Here is an 18,134-nt window from a genome sequence, read left to right on the forward strand (position 1 = left end):
ATAGCAGAAAAGTCACTGTTCCATTTTTCCATTAAACAAAAGTTTGGAATTTTTTTTCTTCTTCTTAAAAAGCTGGTGGAACTCTCTGCTCACCTGGAAATGTTTTTTATTTTCTATTTCTTCCACTTTCAGATTGATCTGCTTGTTCCAACGAAAGTGACTGGTATAATCACCCAGGGTGCAAAAGATTTTGGGCACATACAATTTGTGGGTTCGTACAAGATAGCCTACAGTAATGATGGAAGGAACTGGTCTATTTATAAAGATGTAAAACAACGAAAGGATAAGGTGAGTTTCAAAAATTTCCACATACTGAGTTGGTATAATTCAACAAGACCTTATTCAGTATTTCTTGAGTTCCTGTAGGATTTCTGAAGAGTTAGTTTGCCCTTCTTAATTTATTATTTAATGGGCAACTAAGATAATCAGATGAGTGAATCAAATGAGTGAGGATTCTGTTTTTCTGAAGGTAAACGATAAAATCATTCACAAGGCTTTCTTTAGTTTTAACACCTTGGTATTAAAGTCTGCGGGATTACCGATGATTCCATTACAAATTTGCATTTAAGACTGCATCAGGCAAATGTTCAATACAAAGGGAGGAACCTATTTGCAATATAGATGGAGGTCTTAACACTGATAAAGTTGATTGTTATTGACAACTAACTCTTGTTTGAACTAAAGACACTGGAAAATGTCAAAAGCCATCATAGTTCAATCTTGAGGCATCAGCTGTTGTCACATTGTTACATGATTCAAAATGTTAAATACTCAGGATCCGCAGCCATCTTTATTTGGAAGGTGCATCTAAAGGGATTTTAAGGACTTCACATTTATGATGCTACATCAATGCACATTGATGCCTTTTACTTTTCTCTCCCTGCCCTGGCTGAGCAAAATATTTGGATCTGCTTGCGTGAGAGTACACATGTAGTTAGGATTCCATCTAAATTAGTGGTTCAATTCAGTCACGGATGTAATAAATTTTCATTATCTATTTTTTACTCCTGCTTCAAATAAACCCAGAAAAGAACAAGAGAACAATCATTTGAATGTTGAAAGGGTTTCCTTGAAGTATCCAAAATAAACAAAGGTCAGAAAGTCCAGTGAACTGTTGAATGCCTGTGGGAATGAAAATCGGTCAGCATACCATGGATTACTGGGTTATTGTTACCAGCTGATGAAGAGAGACAGGGTCCTCCTGTTAAGTGAATTGGTATTTTGCTAGAGCAGTACAAAAATTAGTTTCAAACAAGTAATCCCCATAATTACATAGAATATACAGCACAGAAACAGGCCATTTGGCTCCAACAAGTCTCTGCTCATGTTTATAAACCTCATAAGCCTTTTTTCATCCCAACTACTTCATCTCAACCTTTCAGCTTACCTTTTCTTACCTGTCTAGTACCCTTTTGATAGTATCAATCATTTCCTATGGTACTGCATTCCACCTTTGAACCACTCTATTAGTCAAAAAAAATCTCCTTATTTCCTATTAGTAACTATCTTGTATTTATCTAGTTTTGGATTTTCCCACAGGTGGAAACATTCTTTCCACATCCACCCTGTCCAACCTTTCACAATTTTACAGACTTCTATCAGGTCTTCTCTGGAAACCTTCCTTTACCTCCCTGATATCTTGCAAAATGAACTGTTGATGGTAATGTTTAGTAGTGGATGAGGGATGGGTCATATTGTTTGTTTAGCAATAACACATTTTATTTTTCAATTGGCAGGTTTTCCAAGGTAATTTTGATAATGATACACACAGAAAAAATGTAATAGATCCTCCTATTTACGCACAATATATTAGGATCTTGCCCTGGTCATGGTACGGCAGAATCACTCTGCGGACGGAGTTACTGGGATGCACCGAAGAGTGAAGAATACTGGCTACTGTTAAGAAAGTTATCACCGTCCTTGGAATATCTCAACAAAAACTGCACAAACCTGTAAGATATTAAAGGGTTTTCATGAACAAATGTTCAGTTTATGATAGGAATGAGTCAAGTTAGCTGATCAAGGCCTGCCCTTTATCAGATTTTAAAATGGTGATTTTTTTTCCTTAAAAGTTTATTTTCATGTTTTTTGTTAATTTATACATAATGAAATAGACCTTTATGATTGCAGACCTTTTGACCCCCTCCCTCCACCCCCAAAGTTTGATTGACATGCCTAGGACTAAAATCGTTAATCATTATTGCAGATGCTAATATTGTCTCTTATTTATTATAAAGATTTTTTCTCTCTGGCTCCTAAGAGTAATATGCTTTTCAATAGTCCAGTTTCAGTTTATCTTTGTCGTTATAGTTCCAGACATTAAAACGATTAATTGAGCACTGATGAAGCTTTTGTTTATCAAATTGTGCATGTCACACATTGTAAGAGACTGACAATCCCTTTCAAGGTGCCATTTTTCCCACATGCATGAAATTATGCTTACAAACCTTCCTACTTATAAACTTCCTGATGAAAATGTATGTCTTGGACATGTAATTAAAATGCAAATGGAGAAAACCAGTAAAAGCATATTACGTTACTGTAATATACAAAAATAATTAGACAAAGTTTGTGACCCTGAAGATACAAGGACAATAAACTCATGAATGTACAAGACCATAAATGCTAATGCGTGGGTACCCGTCAACTACTTTTTGTTTGGGGTAGATGTAAAAGTTCCATTTCCAGCTTAAATTATTCAGTCACAAATTTTATTTTTCATGAAAAGAGAAGCACTTGCTGTCTAGGAGAAATATAAGGAAAAATAAATGATTCTTAACTGTGGACTTAAAATTGAGAGAGCTGTTGAAACATGAGTTGTCTGCCCACCCTCAATCTATTCAGTTCTGTTATGATTTAGATAAATGTAAAATGACCTTTGTTTATCGATGAACACACTACATGATGTCATTGTAAGTCATTCATTTTGAGTCATGTTATTTAGTAACTTGATGCACACAGAAGATTTTATCCCAGTGTTTAAATTCTGCAACATAGCAAATTAATTTATAACAAATTCATACAAAATTCACACTGATGTAATATGAGTGATTCAGATGCTGTTGTATGCTACCATCAGAATTTAACTACTGGAATATTAAATCCAGCATAGCCTAATCACAATGTTTCTTATATTTAATTATCAATATCTTCTCTTTAAAGCACTTTTATTTCTGACTAAAAATTAATGTAGTATAATAGCACTAAACTTACAAAAATCCAGAGTGTATGGATGGTAGGCATCTGTGTACTGGTAAAGGAAAAGGATCATGTAGTGTATAGAAGCCTTATTTACTGGGATTCCTAAATTATTCATCACTTGAATATATGTGTTTATATTGGGAATCTAACATTAATGACATCTAATGAGCATTTCAAATGTGCACCATTTTGTTGTAAGGTAATAAGTAAACCATGTGTTTGGCAGTTCTGTTAGTTGTTGCCTCTGTCTATGAAGCAAAGTTTTCACATGTGGCGCTGTCATTTATAGCTTTCATATTGTATCAGCACAGGACTGTAAAGCTTGCAAAAATATCAGATTGGAAATTCCAGTCAATTTTATCCTTTTTAATGCCTGACAACAGTAATTTTCACCTTGTTCCTGGATAGAATGGCAGAGATTTAAGAGCTTGAATAATAATGAGTGAATAATAATGAATAGTAATAATAATGAATGAAAACCAAGCCACAAAGTTAATTTCAGCCCTAATGCAAATTATTTGTTTAAACCCTATTTGAGAACTAAGATTATCTTGTTGGCCAGGTATGATACGCCCATGACTCTATCAAGATATTAATGTTAAACCCTATGCAGAATGTTCACAATCCTATTTCCGAGCAGGTAATTTAGAATGGTAGAAAATCTTAGAAATTGCGCCTTTGTTTCCGTTGCTATAATTTCATAAGACTGGTAAAGTTTCCTATTTCTCAGTTTAACCATAACAGCTTTACAAATCCTTTAATTTTTACAAGAGGTTGTATAGATTAGATTATTTTCTATTTTTCTGAATCTCTCCAGAGCTGCGGTATCCTTTTTACTGTGTCTCCAAAGACTGTTCTCTTAAAGAATATTGAAAATGATATTTATCCAATCACTGAGATCTAGCAGTACCCTTTTCAAATTCAATTCGGATAATTGAGTTCTGCTGCTTAGAATTGTGCTGGATATTGAAGACGGTAACATTTGTGAACATTTTATTCATTGCTTTTATGGCAAGCTTGAAAAAATTGAAGTTACATACTCTACACAACATTTGTTTTGGAATCAAGAAGTCGATCAGTCTGGCATTTATAAAGCTACATTTACATATTTGTCATGCTGAGAAGGAGGCTAACACAATCAAGAAGGAGGTTAGCACAACAAAATTTTATGGGGGAAGGTGAACCTTCCCAAAAAGAAAACACTGCATTAAGATTTAAGGCATTTTCTTTTTCACGGATGTGGATAATTTTAAATTGGCTCAATGAAGGTCAACAAAAGGTGTACTTCAGCTGTAACGTTGTAGAACAACAGAGGATTTGTGGAGAAATCAATCTTACTGCGAGCTATTCAAGCTAATAGACTGTTGGCGTGTCTGTGATTCTATAGCCTTCCTGGTCCCTGCAATGCATTGAGTAACTTAAGAATGCATTAATATGTAAATGAATTTAAAGGGAAAGTCAACCATCAAAATGATATTGGGTATAGAATCTGAATGGATTAAATTAAGATTTATGCTTTAGATTGAAATAGCATACCAGATGATAAATTCAATGCCATTTTTGGTAGCTGATTAAAGAGAATGTTTTCCCAGTATACACACCCCCACTACAATATCATCATGCTATTGACAAACATCAGTTAGTGAGGAAGTATGATATCCAATTAAAATTATACCTAAGATACAATTTCAACCCTACTTTATATATTGTTTTAAGTTGACTGGTACCTTTCAACAGATGTACTTTAATGAAGCTGGGCTTTTGGTTAAGCAACAGCCTTTTTTGGTGAGCTGAAAATTCTAAAAAAAAGTGAAAAGTATGTTATTAAATTAGATTTTCCATTTTTTTTTGACAAACTGAATTGTTCATGTTATTATCTGCTCCATATCATATTGCATTATACCATAGGGCACTTATTTGATTAGAAATTTGTATCCCTCAACTACATTTTGCCTCCTTGCTGAATTCTCTGTAATATTTCTCCCTATTTCTTCTCTCTGCCTCTCCTACTTCAGAAAAGTAATCTCTCTAGTTGTTTTCTCCTGTAGGCAGTCTTGGAATTCTTACTATTCACAAGTGGAAAAACTTCTATTAATACCACGTGCTTTTTCAAAGATGTATTAGCTTGTCTTTTTTTGAAATCTGTATCATCCTCCAAGATCCTCCTTAATGCTATGTGCCTCAGCAATTAACAGAGCAATGAAAACAGGGTACCCCAGCTCACACATTAAGGCTGCTAATCGGTGTGCAAAAGAGGTGCTTTTGGATATCTTTACCCATTTTTCTCTTGCATTCCCATTCTAAATGCCTAAGGGTAGAGCCATCAAAGAACATCCTTTGAGGAATTGAAACAAATCAAGTTCTATAACAATTTATTCATCAGAAACAAGTTGATGGACATATGTCACCAAGGTTATGGAAAATCTATATGAAATACACTAACTTATCCCCCAGAAGCCTACTTTACAATCTTTTTCCTCTGAACAAAAGAAAGAGTAATTTCCACTTCAAACAAACAACTGAAGATGCACAGAGGTGATGGCATAGTGGTATTTTCACTGGACTAGTAATCCAGAGACCCAGGGTTCAAATCCTGCCATAGCAGATGGTGAAATTTGAATTCAATAATAAAAATCTAGAATTAAAAGTCTGTTCTAAAAGCCCATCTAGTTCACCAGTCCCCTTTAGGGAAGGAATTCTACCATCCTTGTCTGGCCTGCATGTGACTCCAGGCCCATAGCAATGTGGTTGACTCTTAAATGCCTCCTAAACAAGGGCAATTAGTGATGCCCACACCCATAAATGAATAAAAGAAGGAACATCTAATTCATAGGGCTAAATTATGGCTATGGAGGCAGAGAGTCAAGTTGGAAAAACTTGCCAGACCCACCTCAGTAAAAAGTACACTGATAATCACACACAATTTTTACTCTGGGAGTGTGCAGACTGCAGCTGTGGAGTTGGAGGACCAGAATATTTTAGGCCCTCTAGCCTTCACACGCCCTCACCCTTCCCACCTGCCCACCGATGACACCTTATTCCTTCCAAGACAAATCATGACCCTCCCATGTTCATTCACCCAGTATGCACTATGGCCATAACCAATGAGCCATATAATAACAATAGCAAGTGTGGAACTGCGGAGGAGAAAAAAAACATACCCATTCACAAATCTTGGAAAAAAAAATTGCTGTTTCTACAATGCAATAAAGTGTCAGTTAGACAAACCATTAAATTATCTATAACAGCAGCTTCAAGCACTTCATACCTCTTAATCTTCTCCGAATAAACATTGAAACATTGACAAAAGATCACAGCACAAGCAACTTATTCTAACCACATAAAAATGTCAATGAAGCAAAGTCAAAAATTCACTTCAGTTGTTAAAACAGAACACCCTGGTAAGCTAATGCTTTAATTGATCTGGAGTCATGGCCAAGAGGTGTGAAGTGTTTGAAGCCTCTGTTACTGATACCTTAATGGCCTGTCTAATTGACACTTTTATAGGATTATAGGAACTGCAGTATATTTTTCAAAAGAAGATTTGTGAATTTTTTTTCAGCAGCTCCACACTTGATGTTGTTATTGTAAGGTTCATTGGTTATGTACATAATGCATACTGGGTGACTGGGCATGAAAGGGGCATGCATTGGCATTGAGTTGCCACGGAGAGCATGAATTGGCATCAATTTAGTATTGGCAGAAAGAGGGGCCGTGGGGAGTGGCTGGGGGACATGAATTCACACTGAGTTGGCATGGGGTACGGAAGGGCTTTGGGGGTATGGGTAAGACCTTTTAAACCTCTAAAAGGTTCCCGAGTCCAGACTATAGTTTATCTGAAGGCCATGAATCACGAATCATGGAGAAGCTGACCCAATTTCACAAAAATTGCAGGGGCTAGGAGATGCCTATGCCCACAATGGAGCCAGCCAGGCCAGGAGTACAGGGTGCAGTTCGCTACTCCCATCCTTATCCCAAGCTAGCAAAAATTGGAGGTGTTGGACTGAAAGCAGAAATCCTGGAATCAGGTGCCATTCACTATTTTAAAATGTTTCCAGAGTTACTTCAACAAAAATCTGGGCAGTAGAGTCTTAGGCACAGAAGGACTCCATTCGGCTGATTGTACCTGTGCCTCTTTGAAAGAGCTATTTAATTAGCCCTACTACACTCCACATTACCCATAACCCAGCATTTTTTCCTTTGCAAGTATATGCCCAATTCTGTTTTGAAAGTTACTTTTGAATCTGCTTCCACCACCCTTTCAGATACTGCATTCCATATCATAAGAACTCACTGTATAAATATAATTATCATCTGTCCTCTGGTTCTATTAATTATCATATAAATATTCAAGCACAGTGGATGGAATGACCTCCCGTGCTCTGTGATACTACCTTGAATCTGTGTCCTCTGGTCTTCAACCCACTTGCCAATTAAAACAGATTCACTATGTTACTCCATTAAAATCACTCATAATTTTGCACACCTTTTTCGAAAATTTGGAAAATTATTGACAAAGCTTAACGATGAGAAAATTTGTGAGTAGATCTTCCTGGTGAATTCTTGGGGGTAGAATTTCCACAGTTCCCTTGGTGGGAGATCATTGGAAGCTGCAGATAAATGTTTATGCCACTTATTCCAGTCTTCTGTTGAGAGCTCGCTGAAGTTACAGTGGATGGTTGGGAGAATCCTTTTGAAAATTGGTGACATATTTTGCCTAAAGTTGTGAATAGATGTGCTATAGTAGAAATGCATATTGGGTCATTCACATAACTGCTACCAAATTGTTTTCTTCAAAAATGCCAAAAAGCAAAAGATGGCACTATTCAGAGCCAAGAAAGGAACCTCGTGCAATTCAAAGACACAAATCTTTTCTGAATTGCTTCAGGACATTTATCAATTTACCCAACTTGTGTGTGGAATACTTTGAAAAATAGTTAAAGTGATTCAAATTGTTAAAGCTGTTGCCAAAATAAATAATTGCACCAGTAATTTATGCAAAATGCTTTTAAAAGATGTGTTAGCATTGTGATATGTTCAAGGGAAAATATTGTTATTTGTTTTTACCTATATCTCTTTTCAAGACATTCCTATTACAGAAGTTGACTTTCCCTTCCAGGACAATACAATAAGATCTGAAGTGAGGTTTTGACTGAATGTGATAGGCTTGTTTTATTGTTGTACAAAAAGTATTTACCAGTATATTGGAAAAAAATGTGGCTTAAGACCCGTCAGTAAGTTAAAAAGCATAAATTATGTAATAGGGATGAAATAACCACTGCAATCTTAGCAACTGTGTAATAATACTCTTGTTTTTGTATTAGGCTCCAATTCTGATGGTTAATGCAAAATCAGTACAAGCTTGTATGTTCTTCAGATTAACAATAAAACTTTGAAACATCCATATCTTGTGAAATGTGTTTTATTTGATTTATAGGTAATGGGCTATAATTATTGTTAAGGGCCATGTTATTCTAATATTTGCAGTGGGTGAAGCAGTAACCACTGATAACTGGTCAGTGGTAACCATAACCTCAACATATCAACCTCTGAAGTGATGTATTTATGTAAATCTACTTATGGTCTGTACCAAAATCATTCTATCGCCTCTCTTTATGACCCAGTTGAATAAGAGGCAATCAAAAACCAACCAAATCATTAGCAAAGTAATGAAAGACGTCATCAACTGTGCTACCAAGTGACACTTGTTTAACAATAACCTGCTCACTGATGCCCAGATTGGGTTCCACTAGGGTCACTCATCTCCTGATCTCATTACAGCCTTTGTTCAAACTTGGACAAAAGAGCTGAATTCCTGAGGTGATGAGAGAGCGACTGCCCTTGACATCAAGGCTACATTTGACCAAGAGTGGCATCAAGGGGCCTCAGCAAAACTGGGGTCAATGGGAATCAGGGGGAAAACTCTCCACTGGTTGGAGTCATACCTAGCACAAAGGAAAATAGTTGTAGTTGTTGGAGGTCAGTCATCTCAGCTCCAGGACATTACTTAAGGAGTTCCTCAGGGTAGTGTTCTCAGCCCAACCACCTTCAGCTGCTTCATCAGTGACCTTCCTTCCATCATAAGGTCAAAAGTAGGGATGTTCGTTAACGATTGCACAATGTTCAGCACCATTCACGACTCCTCAAATACTGAAGCAGTCCATGTCCAAATGCAGCAAAACCTGGACAATATCCAGGCTTGGGCTGACAAGTGTCAAGTAACATTTGTACCACACAAGTGACTATCTCCAACAGAGAGAATCCAACCATCGCTCCTTGATGTTCAATGGCATTACCATCACTGAATCCACCACTATAAACATCGTGGGGGTTACCATTGACCAGAAACTGAACTGGACTAGCCATATACATATTGTGGCTACAAGAGCAGGTCAGAGGCTAGGAATTGTGCAATGAGTAACTCACCTGCTGACTCCCTAAAGCTTGTCCACCATCTACAAGGCACAAGTCTGGAGTGTGATGGAATACCTCCACTTGCCTGGATGAGTGCAGCTCCCACAACACTCAAGAAGCTTGACACCATCCAGGACAAAGCAACCCGCTTGATTGGCACCACATCCACAAACATTCACTTCCTCCACCACAGATGCACAGTAGCAGCAGTGTGTGCCATATACAAGATGCAATGCATGAATTCACCAAAGCTCCTTCAACAACACCTTCCCAACCCATCTAGAATGACAAGGGAAGCAGATTGATGGGAACATCACCATGTGGAAGTTCCCCTCCAAGTCACTCACCATCCTGACTTGGAAATATATCGCTTTTCCTTCACTGTCGCTGGACCATAGTCCTGGAACTCCTTTCCTAACAGCACTGTGGGTGTACCTACACCACATGAACTGCAGCGGTTCAAGAAGGCAGCTCACCACCACTTTCTCAAGGGCAACTAGGGGTGGGCAATAAATGCTGGCCCAGCCAGAGAAGCCCACATCCCATGAATGAATAAAAAAAAGTATGTATTACATAAAGGTAAAATGAATGCAGATGGTCAGAATTATTTCATCTAGTCAAGAAGGTAACTCATTTCTATTAAACTAATTGTGATCAAACTTCAAATTGGATCTCCAGGCATTAATTGTTGAAAATATTTTAATGACCTCCATACCCTGCCATAATTTAATATTTGAAACATGATATCCATTATCATAAACTGTTATCAAGGACAGTGAGTTGTCACTGCCTTCAGCAAAGAAAGTAATGACATTAATCCTTAGCACGTCTTAAAAGCACTTTACAACAAATGGGTCACTTTTGATGTGCAGTCACTGTTATGGAGCAACGTATTAACAAACTTGTTTAAAGTAAGGCATCTATCCAATACTTAATAAAGGGATGTTTTGTCAGGAAAATTATTACCCTTGTGTGCAAGCTCTATAATTTGTACATGTTAATTTTTATGTACTATTGATCATGACAGTCTTTTCCCAGATATGCTTCAATGCTACATCTGGGTGGTCTGCCTTGGATAAGTTCCTTAAATCTTCACAACCCAATAATCAAGAACATGTTTATGAATAATCCTCATCCTAAGATCACATTTCACTGAATCAATAAATAATTTTTAAAACTTTTATAATTATAGAATAAGAACCTGAAAATAAATTACAAATATGTTGGAAACTTACTGTATGATTTTGTGGGGGGGTTTTGTGCTTACAACTCCTAAACAAGAAATCTAGGTGTTGTGCCAACTTGAGCATCAATAATCAAATCCAATGAAGTTAAGAAAATCACACCTTTAGCTCTAGAAAACAGCCCATTCAAATATGATCAAAGCAAGAAGCAATTCCAGTAGTAAGGCAAAAGCAGCCTGGCTAACAAGGCTCTTTCCTGTTAAATTTAGTGTGTCATGCACATGAGACTTGTTTTGGTTGCAAAGGAGGAAAATGCAGTTGGCTGGATACAGCTAAATAAAGAATTACTGCATCTCATTTAACATCAACTGGAAATCCAAACATTATTCTGATTATCTGGGAGGGAGGATGAGGGTAATCTCACACAAATATCTTAATTTAAAAATCTCCCTTCTCATGCCTCCTTCCCTGTATCTCCCATTCTTACTTGTAGTGTCAAGTGCAAAGCATTCATGGAATTTTTGATCAAACCTATGCACATGACTACCCCTAATGATGAACTCACGCTCTAGTTTCCAATCCTATTCTGGACAAACTCAGTTCATATGCTATTGAATCTAATCAGATCCAAATTCTAATAATGTTTCTTCCTTTCCCTTTAGCCCAATTATCACTGACATCAATAACAAACTTAATTCAGACATTATTTCCCAATACTTCAAAATTCTCTCCTCAAAATTCCACCCTCAGTCCTTTCACCCTCCAATTACCAGCTTACTTATATCTCTCTTTCCTCTCTTTTTATCTTGAATCTCTTAATTCCAGTTTCCACCTGCCCACAGCTAGTCCATCTTTGTGACACATTATTCCTCCAAAGTCCCTGCCACCCTCTCCTGCCACCCTCTCTCAGGAGGAAGTCCCGCCTTAGAGACCTTAGACACCTGTCAACCAGTCGGCTGGCTGGTAGCGCTGTAGTTCCAGAAATGCCAGCTGGGAGCGGTGGCCACTACTGGGACGATGGGCAGTCACTCCACACCGAGGGGTAAGTCCTTGGTTGGGGGTTTCAGTAAGGAGGGTGAAGAGTATGGGGGTCTGGAATCAAGAGGCCAGGGAGAGGGTTAAAGATGTGATGACCTTGGTGGGGGTGCCTCCAGTGGGTCCAGGGAACCTGCAAACGAGGTTCCCTCCATCCAACACCAGCCTGCACAGCTAAAGCTGCTAGCATCCCATTGGCACAGCCGTCCACCATTACCCTACCCACCACACACCCCCACCACCACGAGTAAAATAAGGGTGTGGACAGATGAGGTCTAAGAACCTGCTGTAAAATTTCAGACAGGTCGGGGATGGATGGATAGGCAGCACAAAGCCACCTGCTGATTTCCATGACCCCACCCACCCTCTAACCCACTGGCAGGGGAGTGTAAATCTAGCCATAACTACCACTGTGCCTCCTTTTATTCTAAGCATTCAGGGTCCTTGGCTTTATACATAAAGGCATAGGTTACAAAAGAAAGGAAATTATGCTAAAGCTTTATAAAGCACTATAAGCCTCAGGTGCAGCCTTGTGTTCAACTCTGGGCTGCACACTTTAGGAACAGTGCCAAGGCCTCAGAGAGGGATCAGAAGAGATTTGCTGGAATGGTACCAGGAATGACAGATTTGAGAAGCTGGACTTGTTCTCCTTAGGGCAAAGAAGGTTTGGGCTCACCACCAGCTTCTCAAGGACAGTTAGGGATGAGCAGCAAAGGCTGGCCTTGCCAGCGATATTCATATCCCATGAAAGAATTTTAAAAATTAATTGTTTTAATACGGTACATGAGGAGGAACTGTTCAAAAGGATTTTGATAAAGTATCATATAATAGAATTAAAACTAAAGCCCATTGGATTAAGGGGCATAACTTCCTTTCTTTTGTAACCTTTTCCTCTATTAATAAAACTAAGGATCCCATGTGCATTTTTAATAGTCTTCTCAATTTTTCCTGATACTGTCAAAGTTTTTTGCATGCAAGTCCCCAGGTTTCCTTGTTCCTGCACCCCCTTTAAAATTGTACCATGTAGTTCATATTCCCTCTCCTCATTCCATCTATAAAAATGCATCACTTCATACACATTTAAATTCCGGAATCCCTACTTAAATATTGAAACACGGCAGAGAAACTCTCCTGGCGTTGCTGCACAACCTTGTATCCCTCATCTGGGAAGAAAAGTGTATGCCAGGGTATCTCTGATTCTCTGTGATCATGACTAAATTCAAGGAGGGAGACAAGTCCAATTGCGGTAACTACCAAGAAGTCTCCTTGCTGTCTGCCACAGGGAAGATCATCGCAAGTTTCCTCCGCAATTGCCTCCTTCCAGTGGCTGAAGAGCTTCTTCCAGAGTTGCAATGCGGTTTTCATCCATTGAGAGGCACCACAGACATGGTCTCCAGTGCACGACAAATTCAAGAAAAGTAGAAGGAACAGCAACAACTGGTGTAAATGGACTTTTTTGAGCTTTGACTCTGTCAACCGTCAAACCTTCTGTAGTTTCTCCTCAAATTTAGTTACCCTCAGAAATTTGTCACCATCCTCTGTCTACTCCATGATGACTTACAAGCTGTAGTCCCCACCAACAGAACCACTACAAACCTGATCTCAGTGAAATCTGGGGTCAAACAAGGTTGTGTCAGTGCACCAACCCTCTTCCACTTCTTCATAGCAATACCTCGCCTCACCTCCAGAAAATTACCCACAGGCATATGACATACAAATACACGAAATAGAAATAGAAGTAGGCCATTCAGCCCATGAGCCTGTTCCGCCATTCATTATGATCATGGCTGATATGTTTACATTCCCATCTACCTCTGATAACCTTTGATTCCCTTGCCTAACAAGAATCTATCCACCTCTGCCTCAAAAATATTCAATCACCCCCACCTCCATCACCTTCTGAGGCAGAGATTTCCAAAGTTGCACAAACCTCTGAGAAAAAAAAATTCTCCTCATCTCTGTCCTAAAATGGTGGCCCCTAATTTTAAAACATTGCCCACTAGTCCCACAGGAGGAAGCATCCTATCCACCTCAACCTTGTCAAGACCATTCAGGATCTTATATACTTCAATCAAGTCACCACTTATGCTTCTAAACGCCAATGGAAACAAGCCCAGCCTATCCAACCTATCCTCATGAGACAACCTGATTATTTCAGGTACCAATCTAGTGAACCTCTTCCAGACCACCTCCAATGCATTTATATCCTTCCTTAAATAAGGAGATCAAAACTGCACACAAAATTCGAGATGCAGTCTCACCAATGTCCTGTGTAACTGAAGTGTAATATCCTTAATTTTATGTTCAACTCCTCTTATAATAAAGAATAGCACTCCATTAGCCTTCTTGATCACATGCTGTACCTGTATACTAGCTTTATGTAACTAATACACAAGAACACCTAGATCCCTCTGCACCTCAGAATTCTGCAGCCGTTCTCTGTTTAAGTAATACTCTGCTTTTTTATTCTTCTTGCCAAAGTGACAACTTCACATTTTCCCACATTATACTCCATCTGCCTGATTTTTGCCCACTCAACTTATCTATATTCGTCTGCAAGCTCCTTATGCCTTCTTCACAACATACTTTCCTACCTATCTTTGTGTCATCTGCAAACTTAGCTACCATGCCTTTGTTCCCCTCACCTAAGTCATTGATGTCAATTGTAAAAAGTTGAGACCCCATGTCATGAAAATATAATAATTTTCATAATATTATTGTGATTTATTGTAAAGAAAGGTTAATAGTGGGGTTTGGATAGGTTCTCTGTGAGTGTGGGATTTAATTGAATTGGAGGTAGCTGGCCTGGGGGCTTTGAGTCATCAAAAAGGAACCTAGGTTTGAAGTGCTAAATATGTAAACATAGCTGAAGTTTTAGAATGTGAGAATTTGCATTCTTTGATAAACCAGAGCAGTTTGAATTTCAAAGAAATGGTAGATGTTACAGAGATAAAAACAAAAAACTACGGATGCTGGAAATCCAAATCAAAAACAGAATTACCTGGAAAAACTTAGCAGGTCTGGCAGCATCAGCGGTGAAGGAAAGAGTTGATGTTTCGAGTCCTCATGACCCTTCAACATAACTGGTTCTGTTGAAGGGTCATGAGGACTCGAAACATCAACTCTTTTCTTCTCCGCCGATGCTGCCAGACCTGCTGAGTTTTTCGAGGTAATTCTGGTTTTGTTTTGGTAGATGTTAAACCCAGCCAGAAGAAGCTAAGCCAAAGAGTGTGTTTATTTTTCCCAAAGGCTACTGATAAAATTAGTACTATGAAAAGGTTTATATTAAGAGAGAGATAAAGTTCCAAAGGCATATCTGAACAATGGAGTTTGCATTAAAAAGGGAGAAACATGTATGAAGGAGATAAGGATATGCGTCAGAGGAAACAGCATTCTAAAGTCTAACACAAGTGTGAAAAGCCTCCAGCCTCTGTGTACATTCACAACAAAAACAGAATTACCTGGAAAAACTCAGCATGTCTGGCAGCATCAGCGGAGAAGAAAAAAGTTGACGTTTCGAGTCCTCATGACCCTTCGACAGAACTTGAGTTCGAGTCCAAGAAAGAGTTGAAATATAAGCTGGTTTAAGGTGTGTGGGGGGGCAGAGAGAGAGAGAGAGAGAGAAGTGGAGGGGGGTGGTGTGGTTGTAGGGACAAACAAGCAGTGATAGAAGCAGATCATCAAAAGATGTCACCAACAATAGAACAAAAGGACACATAGGTGTTAAAGTAGGTGATATTATCTAAACAAATGTGCTAATTAAGAATGGATGGTAGGGCACTCAAGGTATAGCTCTAGTGGGGGTGGGAAGAGCATAAAATATGTTAAAATACCTAAAAATAATGGAAATAGGTGGGAAAGATAAATCCATATAAATTATTGGAAAAAAAAGAAGGGGGAAACAGAAAGGGGGTGGGGATGGAGGAGGGAGCTCAAGACCTAAAGTTGTTGAATTCAATATTCAGTCCGGAAGGTTGTAAAGTGCCTAGTCGGAAGATGAGGTGTTGTTCCTCCAGTTTGCGTTGGGCTTCACTGGAACAATGCAGCAAGCCAAGGACAGACATGTGGGCAAGAGAGCAGGGTGAAGTGTTAAAATGGCAAGCGACAGGGAGGTTTGGGTCATTCTTGCGGACAGACGGCAGGTGTTCTGCAAAGCGGTTGCCCAGTTTACGTTTGGTCTCTCCAATGTAGAGGAGACCACATTGGGAGCAACGAATGCAGTAGACTAAGTTGGAGGAAATGCAAGTGAAATGCTGCTTCACTTGAAAGGAGTGTTTGGGCCCTTGGACGGTGAGGAGAGAGGAAGTGAAGGGGCAGGTGTTGCATCTTTTGCGTGGGCATGGGGTGGTGCCATAGGAGAGGGCTGAGGAGTAGGGGGTGATGGAGGAGTGGACCAGGGTGTCCCGGAGGGAGCGATCCCTATGGAATGCCGATAGGGGGGGGTGAAGAGAAGATGTGTTTGATGGTGGCATCATGCTGGAGTTGGCGGAAATGGCGGAGGATGATCCTTTGAATGCGGAGGCTGGTGGGGTGATAAGTGAGGACAACGGGGACCCTATCATGTTTCTGGGAGAGAGGAGAAGGCATAAGGGTGGATGCGTGGGAGATGGGCCAGACACGGTTGAGGACCCTGTCAACGACCGTGGGTGGAAAACCTCGGTTAAGGAAGAAGGAGGACATGTCAGAGGAACTGTTTTTGAAGGTAGCATCATCGGAACAGATGCGACGGAGGCGAAGGAACTGAGAGAATGGGATGGAGTCCTTACAGGAAGCGGGATGTGAGGAGCTGTAGTCGAGATAGCTGTGGGAGTCGGGGGGTTTGTAATGGATATTGGTGGACAGTCTATCACCAGAGATTGAGACAGAGAGGTCAAGAAAGGGAAAGGAAGTGTCAGAGATGGACCATGTGAAAATGATGGAGGGGTGGAGATTGGAAGCAAAATTAATAAATTTTTCCAAGTCCCGACGAGAGCATGAAGCAGCACCGAAGTAATCATCGATGTACCGGAGAAAGAGTTGTGGAAGGGGGCCGGAGTAGGACTGGAACAAGGAATGTTCCACATACCCCATAAAGAGACAGGCATAGCTGGGGCCGATGCGGGTACCCATAGCCACACCTTTTATTTGGAGGAAGTGAGAGGAATTGAAGGAGAAATTGTTCAGCGTGAGAACAAGTTCAGCCAGACGGAGGAGAGTAGTGGTGGATGGGGATTGTTTGGGCCTCTGTTCGAGGAAGAAGCTAAGGGCCCTCAGACCATCCTGGTGGGGGATGGAGGTGTAGAGGGATTGGACGTCCACGGTGAAGAAGAAGCGGTTGGGTCCAGGGAACTGGAAATTGTTGATGTGACGTAATGTGTCAGAGGAATCACGGATGTAGGTGGGAAGGGACTGGACAAGGGGAGAGAGAAGGGAGTCAAGATAACGAGAAATGAGTTCTGTGGGGCAGGAGCAAGCTGAGACCATCGGTCTACCGGGGCAGTTCTGTTTGTGGATTTTGGGTAGGAGATAGAAGTGGGCCGTCCGAGGTTGGGCCACTATCAGGTTGGAAGCTGTGGGAGGAAGATCCCCAGAGGAGATGAGTCAGTGACAGTCCTGGAAACAATGGCTTGATGTTCAATGGTGGGGTCATGGTCCAGGGAGAGGTAGGAGGAAGTGTCCACGAGTTGACGCTCAGCCTCCGCGAGGTAGAGGTCAGTGCGCCAGACAACAGCACCACCCTTGTCAGCGGGTTTGATGACAATGTCAGGGTTGGACCTGAGTGAATGGAATGCAGTAAGTTCAGAGAGAGACAGGTTAGAATGGGTGAGAGGAGCAGAGAAACCCCCTTTCTGTTTCCCCCTTCCTTTTGTTTTTTTTCCAATAAATTATATAGATTTATCTTTTCCCACCTATTTCCATTATTTTTAAGTATTTTAAAATATTTTATGCTCTCCCCACCCCCACTAGAGCTATACCTTGAGTGCCCTACCATCCATTCTTAATTAGCACATTTGTTTAGATAATATCACCTACTTTAACACCTATGTGTTCTTTTGTTCTATTGTTGGTGACATCTTTTGATGATCTGCTTCTATCACTGCTTGTTTGTCCCTACAACCACACCACCCCCCTCCACTTCTCTCTCTCTCTCCGCCCCCCCACACACCTTAAACCAGCTTATATTTCAACTCTTTCTTGGACTCGAACTCAAGTTCTGTCGAAGGGTCATGAGGACTCGAAACGTCAACTCTTTTCTTCTCCGCCGATGCTACCAGACCTGCTGAGTTTTTCCAGGTAATTCTGTTTTTGTTTTGGATTTCC

General features: G+C 39.9%; 1 protein-coding gene across 1 annotated transcript in view; it reads left to right on the forward strand.

Moving 5' to 3' along the window:
- LOC121276884 (EGF-like repeat and discoidin I-like domain-containing protein 3) overlaps positions 1-4,043 on the forward strand; it is a 318,995-nt gene extending 314,952 nt beyond the window's left edge. The window contains exons 10-11 of the mRNA XM_041185494.1: positions 133-288; positions 1,737-4,043. Coding sequence (XP_041041428.1) covers positions 133-288; positions 1,737-1,883 — 303 coding nt within the window. The 3' untranslated portion in view covers positions 1,884-4,043. The remainder of the gene's footprint in view (positions 1-132; positions 289-1,736) is intronic.
- Positions 4,044-18,134: the final 14,091 nt, after the last annotated feature.

The sequence above is a fragment of the Carcharodon carcharias genome, chromosome 4 (genome assembly GCF_017639515.1).
Source record: "Carcharodon carcharias isolate sCarCar2 chromosome 4, sCarCar2.pri, whole genome shotgun sequence".
Classification (NCBI taxonomy): Eukaryota; Metazoa; Chordata; class Chondrichthyes; order Lamniformes; family Lamnidae; genus Carcharodon; species Carcharodon carcharias.